A 20579-nucleotide genomic window follows, 5' to 3' on the forward strand; every position below is an offset into this window, starting at 1 on the left:
CACAAACTGGAATTTAAGGTTTACAAAAAGGCCTTTGTACTGCCCTTTGTATTCTGTACTAGAGGAGGCAACAAATCCCACACTGTATCAGAGATAATGGGAACTGCTGTTGCTGGAGAATCCGAGATAACAAAGTGTGAAGCTGGATGAACACAGCAGGCCAAGCAGCATCTCAGGAGCACAAAAGCTGACGTTTCGGGCCGATATCTGTTGAAGGGTCTAGGCCTGAAGCGTCAGCTTTTGTGCTCCTAAGGTGCTGCTTGGCCTGCTGTGTTCATCCAGCTTCACACTTTGTTGTCACAAATCCCACACTATTTGTTTTATACACACTAGACCAGAAATCCCACACTATTTGGTTTGAATGTGCCCAGGAGCCGGAAGGGGGAGCATTGCTGGTCTTTGCTGCACATTGGACACAATTTCACCACATGGGGAGCATGCTGGTATGAAGACACCTTTGAGCAATTGGTCTGTAGCTTTTAAAATAAATTCTCACATAACAGCGAGGCGGTGTTTGTTGCTCTGAGTCGTTGTCCAGAACCTGGTACTGGACTTGTTTTGAATCTGTCAATCCATGTCACTCATGCCATTTTTTAAACCACTATCTGCTGTAGATATATCTAAAAGACCCAGTATACTTGGATTTTGAATGGATTCGCATGTACATCCTCACTATAACCATCGATGGGTTTAATACAGACCGTTACGTTGAACAAGCTAATCTGCTTGTACAAGATGTCCCAGATGAACGATGTGGTGTCCAGTTCCAGACTCCAGGAGGTAAGCCTCTTGTGAGCATTGTACCTAGTGGCTCAGGAAAGTTTGTACTAAGGAGAGAGTACTCCCAGCATTGCCCTGGGACAGATGGATTAAGGTGGCAAAATCTTCACGGCCCAGGGTGAGATGCTGGACAGAATCCTTAAAGACCAGATACAGATAAAAAGATAAATATAAAGACCAAAATATCACATTTTCCAACCAAGCACTGGCACTTGAGGAAGATTCCCATGACTGAGTCACGATATTGTGGCTTATGTTAACAAAGCTTATTGTTCAATATTAGCCGATCACAGTTTCATATTCCCCATCCTGCCAGATAGAAACTAGACAGTGACAACTCCCCATGATGAATATCAGAGCTGGTACCTGGTGACTCCATCTCACATAACAAGGTGTAGAGCTGGATGAACACAGCAGGCCAAGCAGCATCAGAGGAGCAGGAAGACTGACGTCTCGGGCCTAGACCCCAGTTCCTACTATCTCTGAATCCATCTCAATGCTTGCTTCTCTGCCCTTTCACCTTCGACAATTGTTGCCCAGATCTCGGGACAAATTCCATGGACAGTGTCTGCCCACAACATAAATGTGAGGTGCTGCATCAAGTTTAGGCAAGACAGGGCAGGACTTATACACTTAATGATAAGGTCCTGGGGAGCATTGCTGAACAAAGAGACCTTGGAGTGCAGGTTCATAGCTCCTTGAAAGTGAGTTGCAGGTGGATAGGTTAGTGAAGAAGGTGTTTGGTATGCTTGCCTTTATTGGTTAGCATTGAGTAAAAAGTTAGGAGGTCATATTGTGGCTGGGCAGGACATTGGTTAAGTTACTATTGGAATACTGCATGCAGTTCTGGTCTCCGTGCTACAGGAATGAAGTTGTGAAACTTGAAAGGGTTCAGAAAAAGGTTACAAGGATGTTGCCAGGGTTGGAGGGTTTGAGCTACAGGAATAAGCTGGATAGGCTGGGGCAGTTTTCCCAAGAGCATTGGAGGCTGGGGCGTGACCTTAAAGAAGTTATAAAATCATGAGGGTCAAAGAGAGAGCCAATAGTCAGGATGGGGGAGTCTTAAACTAGAGGGCATAGGATTAAGGTGAGAGGCAAAGATTTAAGAGGGGCCTAACGGGCAACTTTTTAATGCAGAGGGTGGTGTTTGTATGGAATGAGCTGCTACAGGAAGAGGTGGAGGCTGGTACAATTATAACATTGAAAAGGCATCTGCATGGGTATCTGAACAGGAAGGATTTAGAAGGATTTGGGCCGAATGCTCACAATTGAGACTACAGGAATTTAGGACAGCTGTTTGGCATGGGCGAATTAGACTGAAGAGTCCATTTCTGTGCCATACTTCTCCATGATTCTATGACCTTGCATCCACATCTGATGCTGGCATCTAATGTGTTTACCAGCCTCAGTGAACCCACATGGCACATCTCCAATCTACTCATGGTGCGCATCTCAATACTGCACCAGCACCTCCCATTGCAATGCTGCGTCAATCACACTGTGCACCAAGGGACAGGCAGCTAGTCTCCAGACTTGACCAGGCTGTATTGCAGAGTGGCTTGCACACACTCTCAGCACGCACTCACTGTGCTATCAGTTCACAATCTCCTATTTAAGCTTTGTGTCCTAAGTCAGAGCTTCAACACATCTTACCTTGCTGTTTAGTGCACTAACAAGTCCTGTTTATCAGCAGTGGTCAGTCAAAGAGTTGGACATATTGCTGTATGGCACTGTGTTCCCACTATTATGGTCGTGTGCCAGGAGCAAAGTGTACACTACTGCGTGGCCATGTCTCAAACTTGAATGGGGAGCAGTCCTCAGTCACTTCCAGCCTATGGGGATGCTGTAATCAGGCAGGGTATCCAGGTACAGTCAGTCAAGGCCAGTATCCACTCACAGTCCAGGGGCTTGGGCAATGCTTAGCCATATACTCTGGGCAGTCAGGGTCAGGGGACCTATCTCATTCCAATCCTGGGAAGGGGCCACAGTCGGTCGTTGAGGTCCAATGCAGACAGTCAGGGGGATTTATGGAATTTCAGTCAGGGTTCTGATTGGAGAGTGGGCAGGGCCATGGTCAGACAGGACCTGGTCAGTCGGGGCCTGGTCAGTCAGGGCTGGTCAGTCCGGACCTGGTCAGTCGGGGACTGGTCAGTCGGAGCCTGGTCAGTCAGAGCCTGGTCAGTCGGGGACTGGTCAGTCAGGACCTGGTCAATCGGGGCCTGGTCAGTCGGGGCCTGGTCAGTCAGAGCCTAGTCAGTCGGGGCCTGGTCAGTCGGGGCCTGGTCAGTCAGAGCCTAGTCAGTCAGAGCCTGGTCAGTCGGGGCCTGGTCAGTCGGGGCCTGGTCAGTCAGAGCCTAGTCAGTCGAGGCCTGGTCAGTCAGAGCCTAGTCAGTCAGAGCCTGGTCAGTCGGGGCCTGGTCAGTCAGGGCCTGGTCAGTCAGAGCCTGGTCAGTCAGGGTTGGTCAGTCAGGACCTGGTCAGTCGGGGCCTGGTCAGTCGGGGCCTGGTCAGTCGGAGCCTGGTCAGTCAGAGCCTGGTCAGTCAGGACCTGGTCAGTCGGGGCCTGGTCAGTCAGGACTGGTCAGTCATGGCCTGGTCAGTTGGGGCCTGGTCAGTCGGAGCCTGGTCAGTCAGAGCCTGGTCAGTCGGGGCCTGGTCAGTCAGAGCCTAGTCAGTCAGAGCCTGGTCAGTCGGGGCCTGGTCAGTCAGGGCCTGGTCAGTCAGAGCCTGGTCAGTCGGGGGCTGGTCAGTCAGGACCTGGTCAGTCGGGGCCTGGTCAGTCGGAGCCTGGTCAGTCAGAGCCTGGTCAGTCAGAGCCTGGTCAGTCGGGGACTGGTCAGTCAGGACCTGGTCAATCGGGGCCTGGTCAGTCAGAGCCTAGTCAGTCGGGGCCTGGTCAGTCGGGGCCTGGTCAGTCAGAGCCTAGTCAGTCAGAGCCTGGTCAGTCGGGGCCTGGTCAGTCGGGGCCTGGTCAGTCAGAGCCTAGTCAGTCGAGGCCTGGTCAGTCAGAGCCTAGTCAGTCAGAGCCTGGTCAGTCGGGGCCTGGTCAGTCAGGGCCTGGTCAGTCAGAGCCTGGTCAGTCAGGGTTGGTCAGTCAGGACCTGGTCAGTCGGGGCCTGGTCAGTCGGGGCCTGGTCAGTCGGAGCCTGGTCAGTCAGAGCCTGGTCAGTCAGGACCTGGTCAGTCGGGGCCTGGTCAGTCAGGACTGGTCAGTCATGGCCTGGTCAGTTGGGGCCTGGTCAGTCGGAGCCTGGTCAGTCAGAGCCTGGTCAGTCGGGGCCTGGTCAGTCAGAGCCTAGTCAGTCAGAGCCTGGTCAGTCGGGGCCTGGTCAGTCAGGGCCTGGTCAGTCAGAGCCTGGTCAGTCGGGGGCTGGTCAGTCAGGACCTGGTCAGTCGGGGCCTGGTCAGTCAGAGCCTAGTCAGTCAGAGCCTGGTCAGTCGGGGCCTGGTCAGTCGGGGCCTGGTCAGTCAGAGCCTAGTCAGTCGAGGCCTGGTCAGTCAGAGCCTAGTCAGTCAGAGCCTGGTCAGTCGGGGCCTGGTCAGTCAGGGCCTGGTCAGTCAGAGCCTGGTCAGTCAGGGTTGGTCAGTCAGGACCTGGTCAGTCGGGGCCTGGTCAGTCGGGGCCTGGTCAGTCGGAGCCTGGTCAGTCAGAGCCTGGTCAGTCAGGACCTGGTCAGTCGGGGCCTGGTCAGTCAGGACTGGTCAGTCATGGCCTGGTCAGTTGGGGCCTGGTCAGTCGGAGCCTGGTCAGTCAGAGCCTAGTCAGTCGGGGCCTGGTCAGTCAGAGCCTAGTCAGTCAGAGCCTGGTCAGTCGGGGCCTGGTCAGTCAGGGCCTGGTCAGTCAGAGCCTGGTCAGTCGGGGGCTGGTCAGTCAGGACCTGGTCAGTCGGGGCCTGGTCAGTCGGAGCCTGGTCAGTCAGAGCCTGGTCAGTCGGGGACTGGTCAGTCAGGACCTGGTCAATCGGGGCCTGGTCAGTCAGAGCCTAGTCAGTCAGAGCCTGGTCAGTCGGGGCCTGGTCAGTCAGGGACTGGTCAGTCAGGACCTGGTCAGTCGGGGCCTGGTCAGTCAGAGCCTGGTTAGTCAGAGCCTGGTCAGTCAGGGACTGGTCAGTCGGGACTGGTCAGTCAGGGCCTGGTCAGTCAGAGCCTGGTCAGTCGGGGACTGGTCAGTCAGGGCCTGGTCAGTCATCATTCAGGGCCTGGTCAGTCGGAGACTGGTCAGTTGGGGACTGGTCAGTCGGAACCTGGTCAGTCAGGGCCTGGTCAGTTGGGGACTGGTCAGTCAGGACCTGGTCAGCCGGGGCATGGTCAGTTGGGGCCTGGTCAGTCTGATCCATCTGTCCATGTTGGTCTGGGATTGGTCTGGGTTCGGGGCAGGGGGTGTGTGGTGTCGGATGGGCCACAGTTGGTCCTAGGGGATCAGCCCAATGAACATCAAGGACGGCTTGGGGGTGATGTATCAGAAGACACTGTTGTGATGGGGCAGTGAGGGGCCTCAATGTTGGCCAGTGAAGGCTGCACCCAGAAATACTGAGGGGACAAGGTCAGTGTTGGGGCAACTTCAATGAGCAAAGTGGGGAGCTGGTAGTGTGTGGCAGTAGGGAGGGGGTAGTGTGGGTGGTAAGACCCTTGATGCAGGGAGTGGTCATGGTACTGGGTCAGGATTAAACTGGAGGAGCACGGCCTAGGTGCTAAGGATGAGAATTAAACTCGTAACTGCAGCTGGTGAGATAGAACATGTGCAAGGGGTGGGGCAGTAGTGATGGGGTCACCAGGGAGTGCCAGGTCGACACGGAGATAGAGGTTCAGGGAGAAGAGGAGTTAGGGCACTGGACAGCCAGGCTGAACCTACCACTCATAACCTCCAACTGAACCAGTATCAGCTTCCATAATGTGTTCTTTCTGAAATGCACCTCATGATTGGAAAATGGCAGCACCCACACACAAAGTGGGCAGGGGAGTGATTTCTTTTCTGGATCATGATGTGAGCTCAACACCTGAACAATCAGAGAATCCCCTTCAAAGGCTGTTTCAGCAGTTATCACTTGGTCCTGGTTGAAGTTGTCAGAGCGCTGTGCGTGTGAAATACACACTATTTAAAGTTTTCAAGAAGATTTGTAGCTTGGGTTGTGGTTGAGGTTGTAGATTTGCTCACTGACCCAGGTGGTTTCCAACTGTGTGGGATCCAAATCACTCGGAATCTCGACCATGTCATTGATCGTTGCAGATTGAAGATCGTCATCTCCGTGAGGCACTAGTAGTCACAGGCAATTCACACATACAACTCATGATCCCATCGGCTGCACAAGACCGTGGAACTGCTTCCACTCACCTTGAACAGTAACTCAGACACAACGCAGTCTCTCTACAGTAGTACCTTTTGTGGACGATGTGGGAGCCTGGAGGAAGAGTGGTCAGTACCCACAATCATAAAGTCATGGGGGTTTACAGCATGGGACCAGGCCTTATGGCCCAACTTGTCCATGCAACCTAGTTTAGTCTAGTCCCATTTACCTGTGTTTTGTATTTCCTTCCATATCCAACCCATCTGTGTACCTGTCCAAATATTTCTTAAATGTCAAAATTGTACTCACCTCCACAATCCTTCTGGCAGCCCGTTCCAGACATTCTCCACCCTCTGGACCCTTTTGTATCTCTCTCCTCTCACCTTAAACCTGAGTTTAAACCTCCTCTCACCACAGCCTGTGTTTGAGGTGAGAGACTTGCTTGCTGAGCTGGTGCATCTGACTGCAAATGTTTCGTCACCCTGCTAGGTAACTCTGGGGTGTTCAGTTTTACTTCCGGTTCTGTTTCTCGGGGTGTAATTCAATGCTAGTTTTAGACTCCCCAGCCATGGAGAAAAACTGTTGGTTGTTCATCTTATCCAGGCCTCCATAGGTATTTTGTAGACCTCTTTAAGGTCACCCCTCAGTCTCCTACACTCCAGCTAAAAAAGTCCCACCCTCTCCTGTAACTCGAATGTTCCAGCCCTGGGAGCATCCCAGTAAATCTTTTCTGTACTCTTTCCAGTTTAATAATACCCTTCCTACAGAAGGGTGACCAGAATGGTACACAGTACTCCAAATGTGGCCTCACTTATATCTTGTACAGCTGCAACAAGATGTCCCAACTCCTATGCTCAATGCTCTGACTGATGAAAGAGCACGCAGGCTTTGACTGTATCTTCGGGACATGACTAATGGTGTTTTCAATGCAATAGGGTGTAATGTTAAAGTGTCATGTAGCATTCCATGAGCCCCGTTTCACAGTGCTCCATGTCCCACTGCATGGAACATGATGGAAAGCTGACATTTTTGAGTGATGCAAACTGCTCTCATTAGTGAGGACTTGTTCTGTTTCTAACATCCCTGCACAAGTTCACTAGAAACAAGTAATATATCAGACACAGCAGGGCTTGCTGTTGTGTTGCAACGTAGGTATAGAGAAATAGAGCAGTAGTAGATGTTTCAGCAAACCCAGGGCCAATGGCTATCTCCCAGCATTCACAGGGAAAGGTCTGCTCAGTAGGTACATGAGGGTCAGAGTTTGTCATGCTCACTGCCATTTCCTCTCGGTGTGTCAGGCACAGCCTAGCACTGCCATTGAACTACACCACCTACTGAGACAGAGACCTGTAACCTGAGGGGGTTGACGGCCATCCTTTCCCAGTGGTCATCATAGTGACAGCTGTATTGAACGACTCTAGGAATGGCTGTTTCCAAGGAGCCACTGGGACCCCGTGTGGGATCTCTCAATCCTCCAAATCTCTGGGGCTGGTTCTGCGGTACAGTGAAACATATCTGAAATCTGCAGGCAACCAGTTCGTTTCCTCATTCCACTGTCTGCAAATGTTATGTTTTTTAAATTAGTAAGTGACCTTTCTGAATGTGACGCAGTCTCCGTGCGCCTCCTACAAGCAAATAAAAATGTTTGGATGAGGAAGGTCAAGATCAGTACAAGGATGACCTCAGCAGACCCTGTGAACAAGGACTGCTGCCCTCCCACTCTTTCCCTCTGACTATGACACCGATATTTCTATCCTGCCTGTGTCTGTTTGAGTGTGTGTGTGTAATGGGGGTGTTTTAGCCGTAGATTAAAGTTTTAACCAGTAAAGTTAAACATTGACAGGACGTAATTGTTTATTGGTCATTAGAATCAAGTTATTTCTAATCAATAGCCAGGTTTGTTAAGTACTGAAACCTGGCACATGCTTCCTGACATACTGGCTCTAAAGGACATGTAAACTGTATATGCTTCACGTACTTTTGAGAACCTTAAGTTTTGCAATAACTCCGGGACTAGCAGGCTCTTGATTTCCAGCAAACTTCCCCGGTGAGGAGTAACAATTGCCAGTGCAGTTACTGGGCTACCCTCTGCAAGCGTGGCTGATAAGTCCATTATTCAACCCGGGGGCATAGTTTAAGGATAAGGAGTAGGACTGAGATAAGGAGAAATGTCTTCAACCTGGGAGTGGTGAGCCTGTGGAATTCACTTCCACCGAAAGTGACTGAGACCAAAACATGATGCCTATTTAAGAAGGAGGTAGATGTAGCCAAAGGGATCAAGGGATATGAAAGGAGAGTGAGATTTGGGTATTCAACGCAATGATCACATTGAATGATAGAGCAGGCTTGAGAGGGCCAAAAAGCCTCAACTTAGCCCTATCTTCTATGCTTGTATGTTTCTATGTAACACATGGACTAAGGTGGAATGTTGATAGAATGCAGCCCAATCTTTGACTCATAGAGCAGGCGATAGGCCTCCTGAAGATTTAGTTGGTTTAGTGGGGGACTTACTGTGCAGTCTGGATAGAATATGCTGTATAATCCTAGGATGGTTACTTTGTAAGAATGGCAAAGGGAGTGGGATGAAGGGGTGTTGGCACGCAGTGGCACAATGCTGGATGTTCCAAAGCCAGACAGAAGATAACCAACACGCAGTCCCAGTAAATGGAAGATGGGTGTAGGGATCACTCACATGATCAAGTTGTCAGTGCTCAACATGCAAGCAGTATGTTTCTGTTCCAAGTGCCAAAAACAGCTTCTGTTTGTGCACCTCTTGTTCACATTGGGTTTTAGTGAATAAAGGTGAACAGTTTGGAGGCTTTCCCACATGTGCCCAGTGAACAATGAAAAGATGCTGGGTTACAGTGGGCATTGAGAGAGAGACGAGCACTGACTTAGAGAGTTGTAAGGTGGCATGTGGCTAAGATCTTGTAAACTGTGTGACCTGGAGCTTCAACAGTGCCAAGGGTCAGGCTGTGCAGTTGTACATGCAGGGCAGTGTCAGCTGTGCCAACTACCTGCCATGAGAGAGATAGCTTTGTGTCTGCTGTGTCACTGCATGGATGGTGAAGGGCAGATCCAGATGCCGATCCTGGATTGGGCACAAGACTAAGGATCAAAGCTGGAACCAGTGTCAGGTGTCCCAGGATATCGCAGCAGCAACAAATACTTTCTGCTGTGGTGAATGAGAGAATCCAAAAAGCATTGGATGAGACAGGATGCCACAGTGATGCAGTACCTAGCTAATGAATTGATTTTGAGATAATAACATGAGAAAAATCATTAGACCTAACAGAGAAACTTGATGAAAATGACTCCTGTCTGAAGTCAGTTTAAGATCTAGCCCGAGCTTGCATTGAAATTGTTCGTTTCAAACCCCGATTCTCAAATCTTAATTCTCCAAACCAGCCTTCCAGATTGTTCATTTTGTAATGAGTGTAAAGTCAGTGCAATTTTGGGCTGTCAGCTCATCCTCATTAGGAATTTGTTTTTGTTTTCAGGGTCCTTGCCCATCAAGGCCTGGTTCTGTGTGGGTGGGAATAGCAAGACACTGAGATTTGCTAATGTACTCCTTCTGACACTGTTTACTTTTAATTTCACACAGGAGCCACAGTGCATGTAAAAGAGACGGCAGCACCACTGTCCCAAATCTACACCATCGTGTCAGCACCATCACCTGCAAATAATTTTACAGTAAGTACATTTTTTTTAACAGCCTCTAAGGTCAGAGGGTGACTGCATTAGCTCTAGGCTCCTCTCAAGCAGGCTGAGGGAGTGGATCCCTGAGTTCTGTTGTTTCTCTCCAGCTTTCAGGCCCTTTTATCTACCCTCTCCCCACATCCCTAACCCCACGACCCTCCCCCCACCCGACACCCATCTGATGTGTAGTCACAGTGGCATTGAGCGTAATCCCTCGGCTCTGTGCATTACGCCCCTGTTTATAAGATTAGGTTTCAGCGATGCTTTACTGTGATAGCTTTGTCAGCTGGTTGTTTGCAACTCAGTTGTTCATTTACGCTCACCTACTGTGATCTAGGCCCAATGCAACGTCTGAGTGACAACATCCAAAAGACTTGCAGTGCAAACAGCAGCCCCATGTACTAATGAGAATATCTTGCTCTCATGGTGACATTAGTACATGACTCCTGGTTTCGCTTCTAATCATTAAAATAGCAAAAATAAACATTCCAGTAAATAAGCACAAACCAATGTGCTTGCAGTAATTACCATCCTAATCCATACAAGTGAGCGTGATCAAAAATGAGATACAATTTGCATTGAGTGGCAAATGTATCTCAATCAATTAAAACTAACTAATACTTACAAACAGCAATCGTGAAGTGTATGATAGGAGAGGAAAATACTGCAGGAGCTGAAACATGAACTGGAAATGCTCAGTAAGCTTGGCAGCCATTGTAGAGAGAGAAGCCAAGTTAACATTTCAGGTCCACAGCCTTCATTATCCTCAGTGGAGAGTCACTGACATCTGCTTCCTCTCTGCACAGTTGCGGTGTCAGATGTACTAAACACTTCTAACACTTTTCATTTCCAATGAAGCAAAAATAACACCTTTTGCCAGCCCTCCAAAAAAGCAGTCAGACCTCCTGTGAGCTTCTCAGCAAGAAACACAGCAGCAATCCTCTGAGTTCTGGCTTGTTCAAGCATTAAACATAAATTTCTCCGAAGACATCATAAGCAAATTGCCAGGCAAAACAAAAGTCAAAGCAATAAATTGATGATCTAAAAAAATGAGTAATTCCAAAAAACTTTCTATTAAGGAGTGCCACGCAGCAGAGCTAACTGATCAATTGTTTTTCATCATTATGTTTAAGGAACAGAGTTGGAGAAAGGCGGACTGTAAGGATTGTAATGACGCCAGCCCAGTCAACCTCATAGAATATGAGTTCCCTGATTGGGGGCTGTCAATTTGATCCAATCTGGGACAGATATAAACAGGAATGTCAGACACCTTGCTCACTCTGAGAGAGCTGGATCAGTGTCAAGGACTCTCCATGTATAAGTAAAGGGTGACTCAGTGACAGGATACAGGCCTCTGTGGAGTTATGTCAATGAGAGAAAAGAAGAAATTCGCTTCTAAAGTAATTTACTTGCAACTGGCATCTTTGAGTTCCGGGAAGCATTTCTGGCATCGTGACATTATTTGGGAAGCTTGACTCATTCGATTCTTCCACATACTGGGCTCATTATGTGAAAAGAATGTTTTTATTTTCCGGGCACAAGTCACTGGGTCAGATGAAAAGCAACAAGTAATTCTTCTGACAACTTGTGGACCCGCAGCTTTCTTGATTATTAAGAGCCTAACATTTCCTGACTCACCAGATACTAAAATCTTTCAAGAGTTGATGGATTTAGTTAAGGAATATCACAACGCAGGCATCACCTAATTTTGAGATGCTATCGGTTTATTCAGCTGTTTTTGAATTATGGGAATCTGTATCGGGATTTTTGATGAAGTTAAGAGCACTGGCAGAAGCACATGATTTTGGTTTAACCCTTCATGAGATAATGCAAGTCTGTCTGGTATGTGGGATTAATGATATAACCATGGAAAAGTGCCTACTAGCTGAAGCCTAACTGGACTTCAAACAGGCTCTACAGCTGGCTTTATCATTAGAAAATGTGGCAAGTGAAGCTTGTGTGTTATGGGGTATGCCCACGGAAGTGAACATCCTCACCAGGCCAACTGAGTTTGGGGAACAACACCTGAGTGAAGGAAATTGCATTCAGGGCTTATCCTGAATAGAGGTACTCTAGGTCACCCCACAGAAAAACCCCAAAACAAAGCTAAGCCTTGGTCAAACAATGAACACTTTTCTTCATGATTCAGGCTGGCAAGTCAATATGCAGCCTGGAGACAGCAAAAGAGACCCACTAGGCCTGAATTGAGTAAGAAAACTCATAGCCCGGTATCCAGGAGAGTGCACACCCTTGAAAACTCACCTACACCTGGTTTGGAGCGGTTAAACTCCTTCGCAACATCCAAATCAGAACCAAATAAAATAAACATCTGATTAAATGGTCACCCAGTTCTAATGGAGCTTGTTACTAGGACGGCTGTATCAGTGATTGTAGAACCAGTCTTTAACAAAATTCACTCTAGACTCCAACCCTTAAGTTTGCGTACGACCTTGGCTGGACTGAGAGTCTATACGGGGAACATCCCGACAGGATTAATGGTGCAGCCTCAGTTCCAGTCTCCTATGGGAAGCAGATGGTTCAGTTACCACTGGCTGTACTAAAAGGCTCAGGCCCAAGCCTGATGGGGCGAAATTAGTTGATAAAGCTTCCCCGTAATTGGTCCACATTTTTCGATTTAAAAAATGGCTGCCTGAGTGAAGTCCTAGTTAAACACCTGGATGTTTTTCAGGAAGGTCTAGGGACTGTCAAAGGAGCTAAAACCACCCGGCATGTTGACCAGGAAGCAATCCCAAGATTCTGCAAGGCCTGCCCATTCCATTTGCATTATGGGTAAAAGTAGAGGCAGAAAGCAGGAGGTTGGAAAGTGAAGGAATTATCAAACCCAGTGCAGTTTGTGGAATGGGCAGCACCAGTCGTACTGATTGTGAAGCCTGATGGGTCGGTTTGCCTTTGTGGGGATTTTAAACAAATGCAAACTACTTCTCACAGCTGGATAAATACCCAGTCCATCACATAAAGGATTTATATGCAAAGCTTCGGGGGGTACTGCCCTTCACAAAGCTGGACATGAATGATGGGTACCAACAATCGCGGTCCGATAAGGATTCCCAGAATTATGCTACAATAACTACCCATAAGGTACCAATGTATGAGACTATCATTTAGTGTATCATCAACCTGTGCCATTTTTTAGCAGATGATGGAGAACATTTTACGAGGGCTGCCCTATACCACCATTTATCTAGATGATGTGCTAATAACAGGGAAGACTACTAAGGAGCACTTAGAGAACTTGGACATAATCCTCAGATGTTTCTCCAGGCAGCAGTACACCTTAGAAGGGAAAATGGCATGCTCCAGGAGCCCCAAGTGACTTAGTTGAGCTACGGAATCGACAAGACCAGTTACACCATTGGAAGATAAAGAGAGGGCTTTCAAAGATGCCCCAGCTCCCAGTTCTGTACCAGAGCTCAAGACATTGCTTGGATTGGTAAATTATTACAGGAAGCTCATATGTATCCTGACCTCCAAACTGGCACCTTTTACACCTGCTATTGAAAAAGGGTCAGCCTTGGAGATGGTCTCGTAGCCATGGTATAGTTTTCAGGGAAGTGAAGAAGCAACGAAGGTGTTGGCACATTTCGATCCTGAGTGAGATGTGAGGCTGACAATATGGGGATAGTGCTAGCACCCAGGTGGCCTGCTGGAGAGGAAACTTCCTGGACATTGGCTAATGCAGAGTGCAAATACATCCAGATAAAGAAGGAAGGTTTGATGGCCATTTTTGGTGAGAAAGTTCCACCATTACCTTTACAGGCATAAACTTGTAATAGTGAGCAAACACAAACCCCTGCTTGGGCTATTCAAAGAGGACAAGGCTGTGCTGCCCATGGCTTCGGGTTAAATTCAGTGGTGGGCTCTCGTTCTAAGTGCATACAATTACAATTTGAAATACCGCCAAGTAGCAGATGCAGATATACCATCGCTGGAAGAGTCCGTTCTGATTTTAAGTATTCTGGACACCATCTCAGTCACCGCTGACAACACTCGACTGTGGATGCAAAAAGGTCCAATCCTGGCGGTTGGCAGTAATGGAGCAAAACGAAGGGCCATCACAGCCAGAGCTGAAGCCATGCTGAACCTGGTGGGACCAGATCACTGTTGAAGATGGCATTTTATTATGGAGAGCAAGAGTGATTGTCCCGAGCATAGACTGCTGCCAAGTACTGCCTGAACTCTACCAGCATCATTCAGGGATTTCCAAAATGAAGGTGTTGGCGAAACATTATGTCTGGTGGCCAGGGCTGGATGGAGACAGAGCCACATTTGTGGGCCGATGCTCGGAGTGCCAACAAGGACAAAAGTTACCATCAGCAGCTCTCCCTACATTTGTTGGAATGGCTGGGTAAACCCTGGACTCGGTTACATGTGTACTAAGGGCTATCGACCTTTCATGGGCTCAACGTTCTTAGTCATTGTGGGCGCCCACCAAAGTGGTTGCATGGGGTTCATTTGTCAAACGTGGGGACGACGATAGAAAAGCTGTGAGCATCTCCCGGAGGGGTTGGTCACAGACAACAGGCCATCATGTGCCAGCAGGGAATTTGAGTATTTCCCAAAGTTGAATAGCATTCGGTACAAAAGGTTAGCTCCAGTTCATTCATCATTCAATGGTCTGGCAGAAAGAGCAGACGGAATTTCAAAGGCAGGCTTAAAGAAACAGCCTAAGGCTTCACTAGATACCAAACTGTCCTGGTCCCTGTTTGATTGTAGGACCATCCCTGATGCAACTGAAGGACAGCTCCAGCAGAGTTGTTGATGGGGAGCAAACTCCGCACCAGGTTAATCCTGATCTTCCCAAACCAGGGGTGAGGAGGCTAAAACAGCATCAGGAATGCCAAAGTCAGACAAAGACTCACTCCTCTAAGCGAGAGAGACTGGTTACTTCAGGAGATGAAGTTTGGCGCCAAAACCATGGAACGGCCCTACATGGGTAAAAGGCGAGGTCAGCGTGAGGTCAGGTCCCATGACATACCAAGTCCGGGCAGGTACAGCAGTTCTAAACAAACATTTGGGCTATATTTTATGAAAGTTGCAAACAGGGGAGGGGAAAAACATACACAGCCCATCAGAACATCCAGAAAGCCTGTCGGGATCTATGAGTTCTCTCGCTCTTATAGTAGCAAATAAACCTCAGAGTCTGAGATGGACATAGTGGATGTTGCAGCATTGATGCTTTCACCATCTGAAGAAGTGGTTAAAAGTTCTTCCGAGATGCCCTGGGTGCACACAGAGGGCTTGCGTCTTGTACACGTCGCCTGTATCTGAGACTGAGCAGGAGGAACCAGACCCCGTATGAAAATTACCCAGGACAGGCTACATTCCTGGCCTCAGAGAGGAATGCATCTAGTGACTGGAATGTAGTCAGCCAGATAGACCTCATAGAATATACATTCCCCAATTGGGGCTATTAATCCAATCTGGTAGACAGATATAAAGAGGGGTGCCAGGGGTTTTGTCACTCTGGGAGCTGACTCTGAGGAAGCTGGACCAGTGTTGAATACTATGCACATATAAATGAAGGGTGACTTGGTGACAGATACCAGCCATTGCAGTTATTTCAGAGACCAGGCTCCAATTCCTGGTCATCAACAAAGGAGATTGGGATTGGGCCTAAACCAGGAGCTGAGTTTAACTGTCACCAACCTTGCATTCCGATCCTCAACAAAATTCATACTTAAGTATGTTGTCTTTCAGCTTGGGTATTTGATCAGTACAGTGAGGAGGAGCATGAGGGTAAGCGTTTGTGTGTCCCTGCACTGAGCAGTCCTTGTCTATGTGTGTGTATGCCGGGTTCACATCAACTGCTAGGGTTCTCTCTCACTCTCTCTCACTCACTCACTCATGCTCTTATTCGCTCAGTCTCATTTTCTCATTCTCTCAATTGTTCTCTCTCTCTCTCTCGTTGTCTCTCTCTATCTCTCACCTGCAGTCCCACTCACTCTCTCACATTCACTCATTCTTATACACTCTCAATAATTGTGCTGAAAGTCATGCGATATTCATAAGTGTGGATTTCAAAATAGTGGCATAAGGTGTTGTTTTGTTTTGTGTCAGAGAGCAGGTGATTGTGAACTACCAGAGTGTCAATGGCATAAGATATAGAAGGAACTGCAGATGCTGGAGAATCTGAGATAACAAGGTGTAGAGCTGGATGAACACAGCAGGCCAAACAGCATCAGAGGAGCAGGAAGGCTGACTTTTTGGGCCTAGACCGTTCTTCAGGCCCAAAACATCAGATTTCCTGCTCCTCTGACACTGCTTGGCTGGCTGTGTTCATCCAGCTCTACACCTTGTTATCTCTGTCAATGGAATAAGATGTTTATACTATGGAGTTTATGCCAAGTACAGGAAACATGAAAGTCTATTATTTTGTTTTCACTTCAGAACAATCAACAATTGATTTTAGTTTAGCAAGCCCAGAAATCCAAAATTTTCAGGCCAGTCCAGAGAAGATTTGACTGGAATCCAAAGCGATTGTAAAAAAGAGATTTTAGAGCACCTCAGGTAATAAGTTGCTTCAATAGAAGTTTAATTTATGCAGATTTCAAACCACAAGAGTTTGATTAGAAATCTGTGGATTGTTAGTAGCTGAGAAAGATTAAGTCTCAGCTTTGAAGGTATTCATGCAAGAAAACATCATTGTTCACCAGAAGGAAACTGAGGCAAATCATTTAAATAGACATTAAATATTTAATACAGAGGTGCACTTTCTCTGAATTTGAATTTCTGTAAATTGATGGTGTTGGTAAATAAGTTGAAAACTTTGATTTGTTGGGTGTTTTAGGATTTTTCCAAACTGTGCTCAACATTTAGGTAGCTTTTATATATTATTTTTCTTTTGAGTAATAAATTTTTGCTGTGTTGTTAAAGAAACTCTGCAGCCTTGTGACTGTGTTTTGGTGACTATGTGTCACAATAAAGAGCACTTCTTTTAAAAGATGGTCAGTCAGACCAGACTTATCCACAAGGGCCTTCAGCTGGAATTATAACAAGTGGAGGCTCAGTTGGGATTTGAAATTATTAATGAGACGCCCATGATTTGGGGCAGCACAGTGGCTCAGTGGTTAAGCACCGCTGGCACACAGCGCCAGGGACCTGGGTTCAATCCCATCATCGGTGACTCTGTGTGTGTGTGTGTGTGTGTGTGTGTGTGTGTGTGTGTGTGTGTGTGTGTGTGTGTGTGGAGTTTGCGCGTTCTCCCCATGTCTGTGTGGATTTCCTTTGGGTGTTCTGGTTTCTTCCCACAGTCCAAAGATGTGCAGTTTAGGTGGATTGGCCATGCTAAATTGCCCGTAGTGTCTAAGGTGGAAAATATGGGGTAGGGGGGAAGGGGTGGGATGTGTTTTGGAGAGTGAGTGTGGACTTTAAGGGCAAACTGGTCTGCTTCTACATTGTAGGGATTCTATGACACTCATACACAGATGGTTACATGGATAATGTGTTGAGTCTATTGCTGTGATTAGATTCTCAAAATGCTTTGAACATTGCACTGCAAGCAAATAAAAATATTTTTAAGATCTGAACAGAAATTTCACAATAAGCTTATAGTAGAATTATTACCGCCATGAAACTAATAATTCAAAAAAAGGGATTGAAATAAAGACACTCTTGTCAGATGGCAGTACTGAACTTTATTCCTTTGCTCATTCACAGGGTGAGGGTGTTGCTGGCTAGGCAGCATTTATTGCCCATCCCTAATTGCCCAGAGGGCAGTTAAGAGTCAACCACATTGCTGTGGGCCTGCAGTCACATATAGGCCAGACTGGGTAAGGATAGCAGTTTCCTTCCCTAAAGGACATTAGTGAACCAGGTGAGTATTTCTGACAATCTGGTTCACTATTATGAAATCCAAACTCCCTTTTTCTAATGAGAATGTCACCGCCACCATGCTCCTGGTCAGAGCGCAGTAGTACCACTCCGGCCTCCCAGTCAGCAACCTGGAGAGGACTCTCATACTTTTCTCCAACTATTTCGTGAGATCTGTTAGGTTCTGCTGAGAGAGCTGACAGGAGTACAGCCATCAGACGGCGTGTCTGAGAGTGGAGCACCCCATGAATACTGGAGCTGCAGGTCAGCTGAAAAACTGTGTCTGACCCTCAGGGCAGGGGATAGATTGTCCTGCTAGCCTGTCATTGCAGGGAGAGAAGACAAAGTGGAGCTGCGTAGATATAAAATTCATTTTTATTTATTCATGGCATGATGACATTGCTGGCCAGGCCAACGTTTATTGCTCATCCCTAATTCTTAAGAGTCAATGACATCACTGTGGATCTGGAGTCTTATGTAGGCCAGACCAAGCAAGGAGAGCAGCTTCCTTAACTAAAGGACATTAATGAACCAGATGGTTTTTTCTGACAATTGACAATGATTCATGGTGTCAATGTACCCTTAATGCTAGATTTTTAAAAAATTGAATTCAAATTCTAAAGAAATGTAGTGGTTGAACTTAGCTGTCCTACAGTAAATTGTTAGAGTTGTGGATACACAGGTGAACTGATTTGCTAAGTGATCTCTTCCTTTATTGCAGTATACAATCACCGATTCAGTCCCTGCATCTGCGAGAGATGAATTCAGTGTGGATCAAACGGGCAGGATTAGTGTCCCACTCCGGGGATTTGGTCACAAGGCTGAAGAGAGGGTAAGGCTCACATTGTCTAAGGTTTAGTTTTGGAGTGCAGCCTGAAAAACTGACAGTTCTTCAGCACAGTCTCTGGTGGTGTCACTGACTCAATCCGAAATGGCCCACAACCCAGCGTCCAGCTCAGAGACCTGACAATGACAGGGCCTGAGCAGAAATACAGCTCCTTGGGCAGTCAGCCACTGGGCTCCTCAGTGAACACTGTGAGAGATATATTCTTCAACCAAAACAAATGGGCGAATGGGAAAATGAGAGAGAGATTATTCAAACTCCTGAAGACGAATTGGGTCTAAGAACAGACTGTTAGTGAGCGACTCTCTTTGATCCAAGCTCTAACACAGTGAAACATACTCTCTGATCCCAGCTCTGACATAATGAAGCACTCTCTATGATCCCAACTCTAACACAGTGAAACACTCTCTCTGATCCCAACTCTAACACAGTGGAACCCTCTCTCTGATCCCAGCTCTAACACAGTGAAACACTCTCTCTGATCCCAGCTCTAACACAGTGAAACACACTCTATGATCCCAGCTCTAACAGAATGAAACACTGTCTATAATCCCAGGTCTAATCCAGTGAAACACTCTCTCTGATCCCAGGTCTAACCCAGTGAAACACTCTCTCTGACCCCAGCTCTACACAGTGAAACACACTCTCTGATCTTAGCTCTAACACAGTGAAACACTCCCTCTGATCCCGACTCTAACCCAGTGAAACACTCCCTCTGATCCCAGCTCGAACACAGTGAAACACTCTCTCTGATCCCAGCTGTAACACAGACTGGGACTCTCTCTGATCCCAGCTCTAACACAGACTGGGACTCTCCCTGATCCCAGCTCTAACACAGACTGGGACTCTCCCTGATCCCAGCTCTAACACAGACAGGGACTCTCTGTGATCCCAGCTCTAACACAGACAGGGACTTACTCTGATCCCAGCTCTAACACAGACAGGGACTCTCTCTGATCCCAGCTCTAACACGGAGCGGGTGTCTCTCTGTTTATGTGTGCATTGATTTGGGGATTGACTCCTTGTTGAATGATCTCTGATTTGAAGTTGAAAGTGCAGGTGTAATTGTTTTTGATGCTGTGCGTTGTTTGTCATTGTTCATGGCTTTGTTCTTTGACCAATTAGAAATTTGAACTGCACATTACTGTGACACAGAACACAGAAGTTATTTGTAGTGGGATATTACGAATTATTGTGACTCCAGTCCGTCACTGGCCTCCGATATTCATGTGAGTGCAACTAATGTTACATTCGCCATTTCAGCTCCGAATGAGATATAAGCCAGGGGTGTCACATTTTTCTAAGTTGTTAATTAAGATGCAGAACCCTCCCATTGCCAGACTGCATGAAAGATTGTCAGCGGATTATGTCTTGGCTTGGGGGTTTTTCGCTGAAACTGTATTTGGTGGATTAACAGTCTAATAATCAGTGCAGCCCCCTGTACCATTCTGAGGTGGAGGACACGAGGGGAACAAACAAGACTAGATCTTTCAGCCCATCAAACTAGCTCTGCCATTTCTGGCTGATCCCCACTTTGCTCCCTGCCTGCTCGATTTCATCCTTGAGTCAGACAGAGATTAGAAGTCTGCCTATCACAGCTTTGAATATCCTAAACAATGTCACAACCAACTGAGTGAAGAAATTTCTCCTCGGCTCACTTCTAAATGATTGCTCCCCTATCCTGATAGTTTCCTCAGCCAGGGAACAAGCTTTCAGTGATGACCCTGTCAAGACCCTTTAGAATTTTGCTTCAATTCCATTGCTTCTTATTCCTTTCATAAACTCCTGAACATATGGAAGTCAATTTTCTCAGCTTCTCATCAGGAGCAACACTTTCTAATGAGTCTCTGCTACATTACCTTCAAGGCATTACAACATTCCTTCACAGTGGAGAACAGAACTGCACCTAGTCACCCAGACATGGTCTCACCAAAGTCCTGTACAATTACAATGAGACAACCTTATTCCTGTCTTACAACAAAGGGCAACTTGCCCCTTGCTTTACCAATTTCTTGCTGTGCATGCTTGCTGACTTCCTTATTAATTGCAAAGAGGTAAGACTCCAGCACCAAACCTTGTGCCGCCCACCAGGCACAGCATGTTAGTTTGAAAATCACCCACTCAGTCAACACTGCACTTCA

At 47.3% G+C, this 20579-nt stretch overlaps 1 protein-coding gene across 11 annotated transcripts in view; it reads left to right on the plus strand.

Annotated features, from left to right (window-relative positions):
- LOC125460371 (cadherin-related family member 4-like) overlaps positions 1 to 20579 on the plus strand; it is a 74964-nt gene that overhangs the window by 4215 nt on the left and 50170 nt on the right. For all 11 annotated transcript variants that reach the window (XR_009446313.1, XM_059649517.1, XM_059649510.1 and 8 more), the window contains exons 4-7: positions 615 to 780; positions 9670 to 9758; positions 18316 to 18426; positions 19564 to 19667. Coding sequence is in view for 10 of the 11 variants with exons in the window: in XM_059649517.1 (XP_059505500.1) it covers positions 615 to 780; positions 9670 to 9758; positions 18316 to 18426; positions 19564 to 19667 (470 nt within the window). In the remaining variant the exon portion in view is untranslated. The remainder of the gene's footprint in view (positions 1 to 614; positions 781 to 9669; positions 9759 to 18315; positions 18427 to 19563; positions 19668 to 20579) is intronic.

Source organism: Stegostoma tigrinum, chromosome 11 (assembly GCF_030684315.1).
Source record: "Stegostoma tigrinum isolate sSteTig4 chromosome 11, sSteTig4.hap1, whole genome shotgun sequence".
NCBI classification, from domain to species: Eukaryota; Metazoa; Chordata; class Chondrichthyes; order Orectolobiformes; family Stegostomatidae; genus Stegostoma; species Stegostoma tigrinum.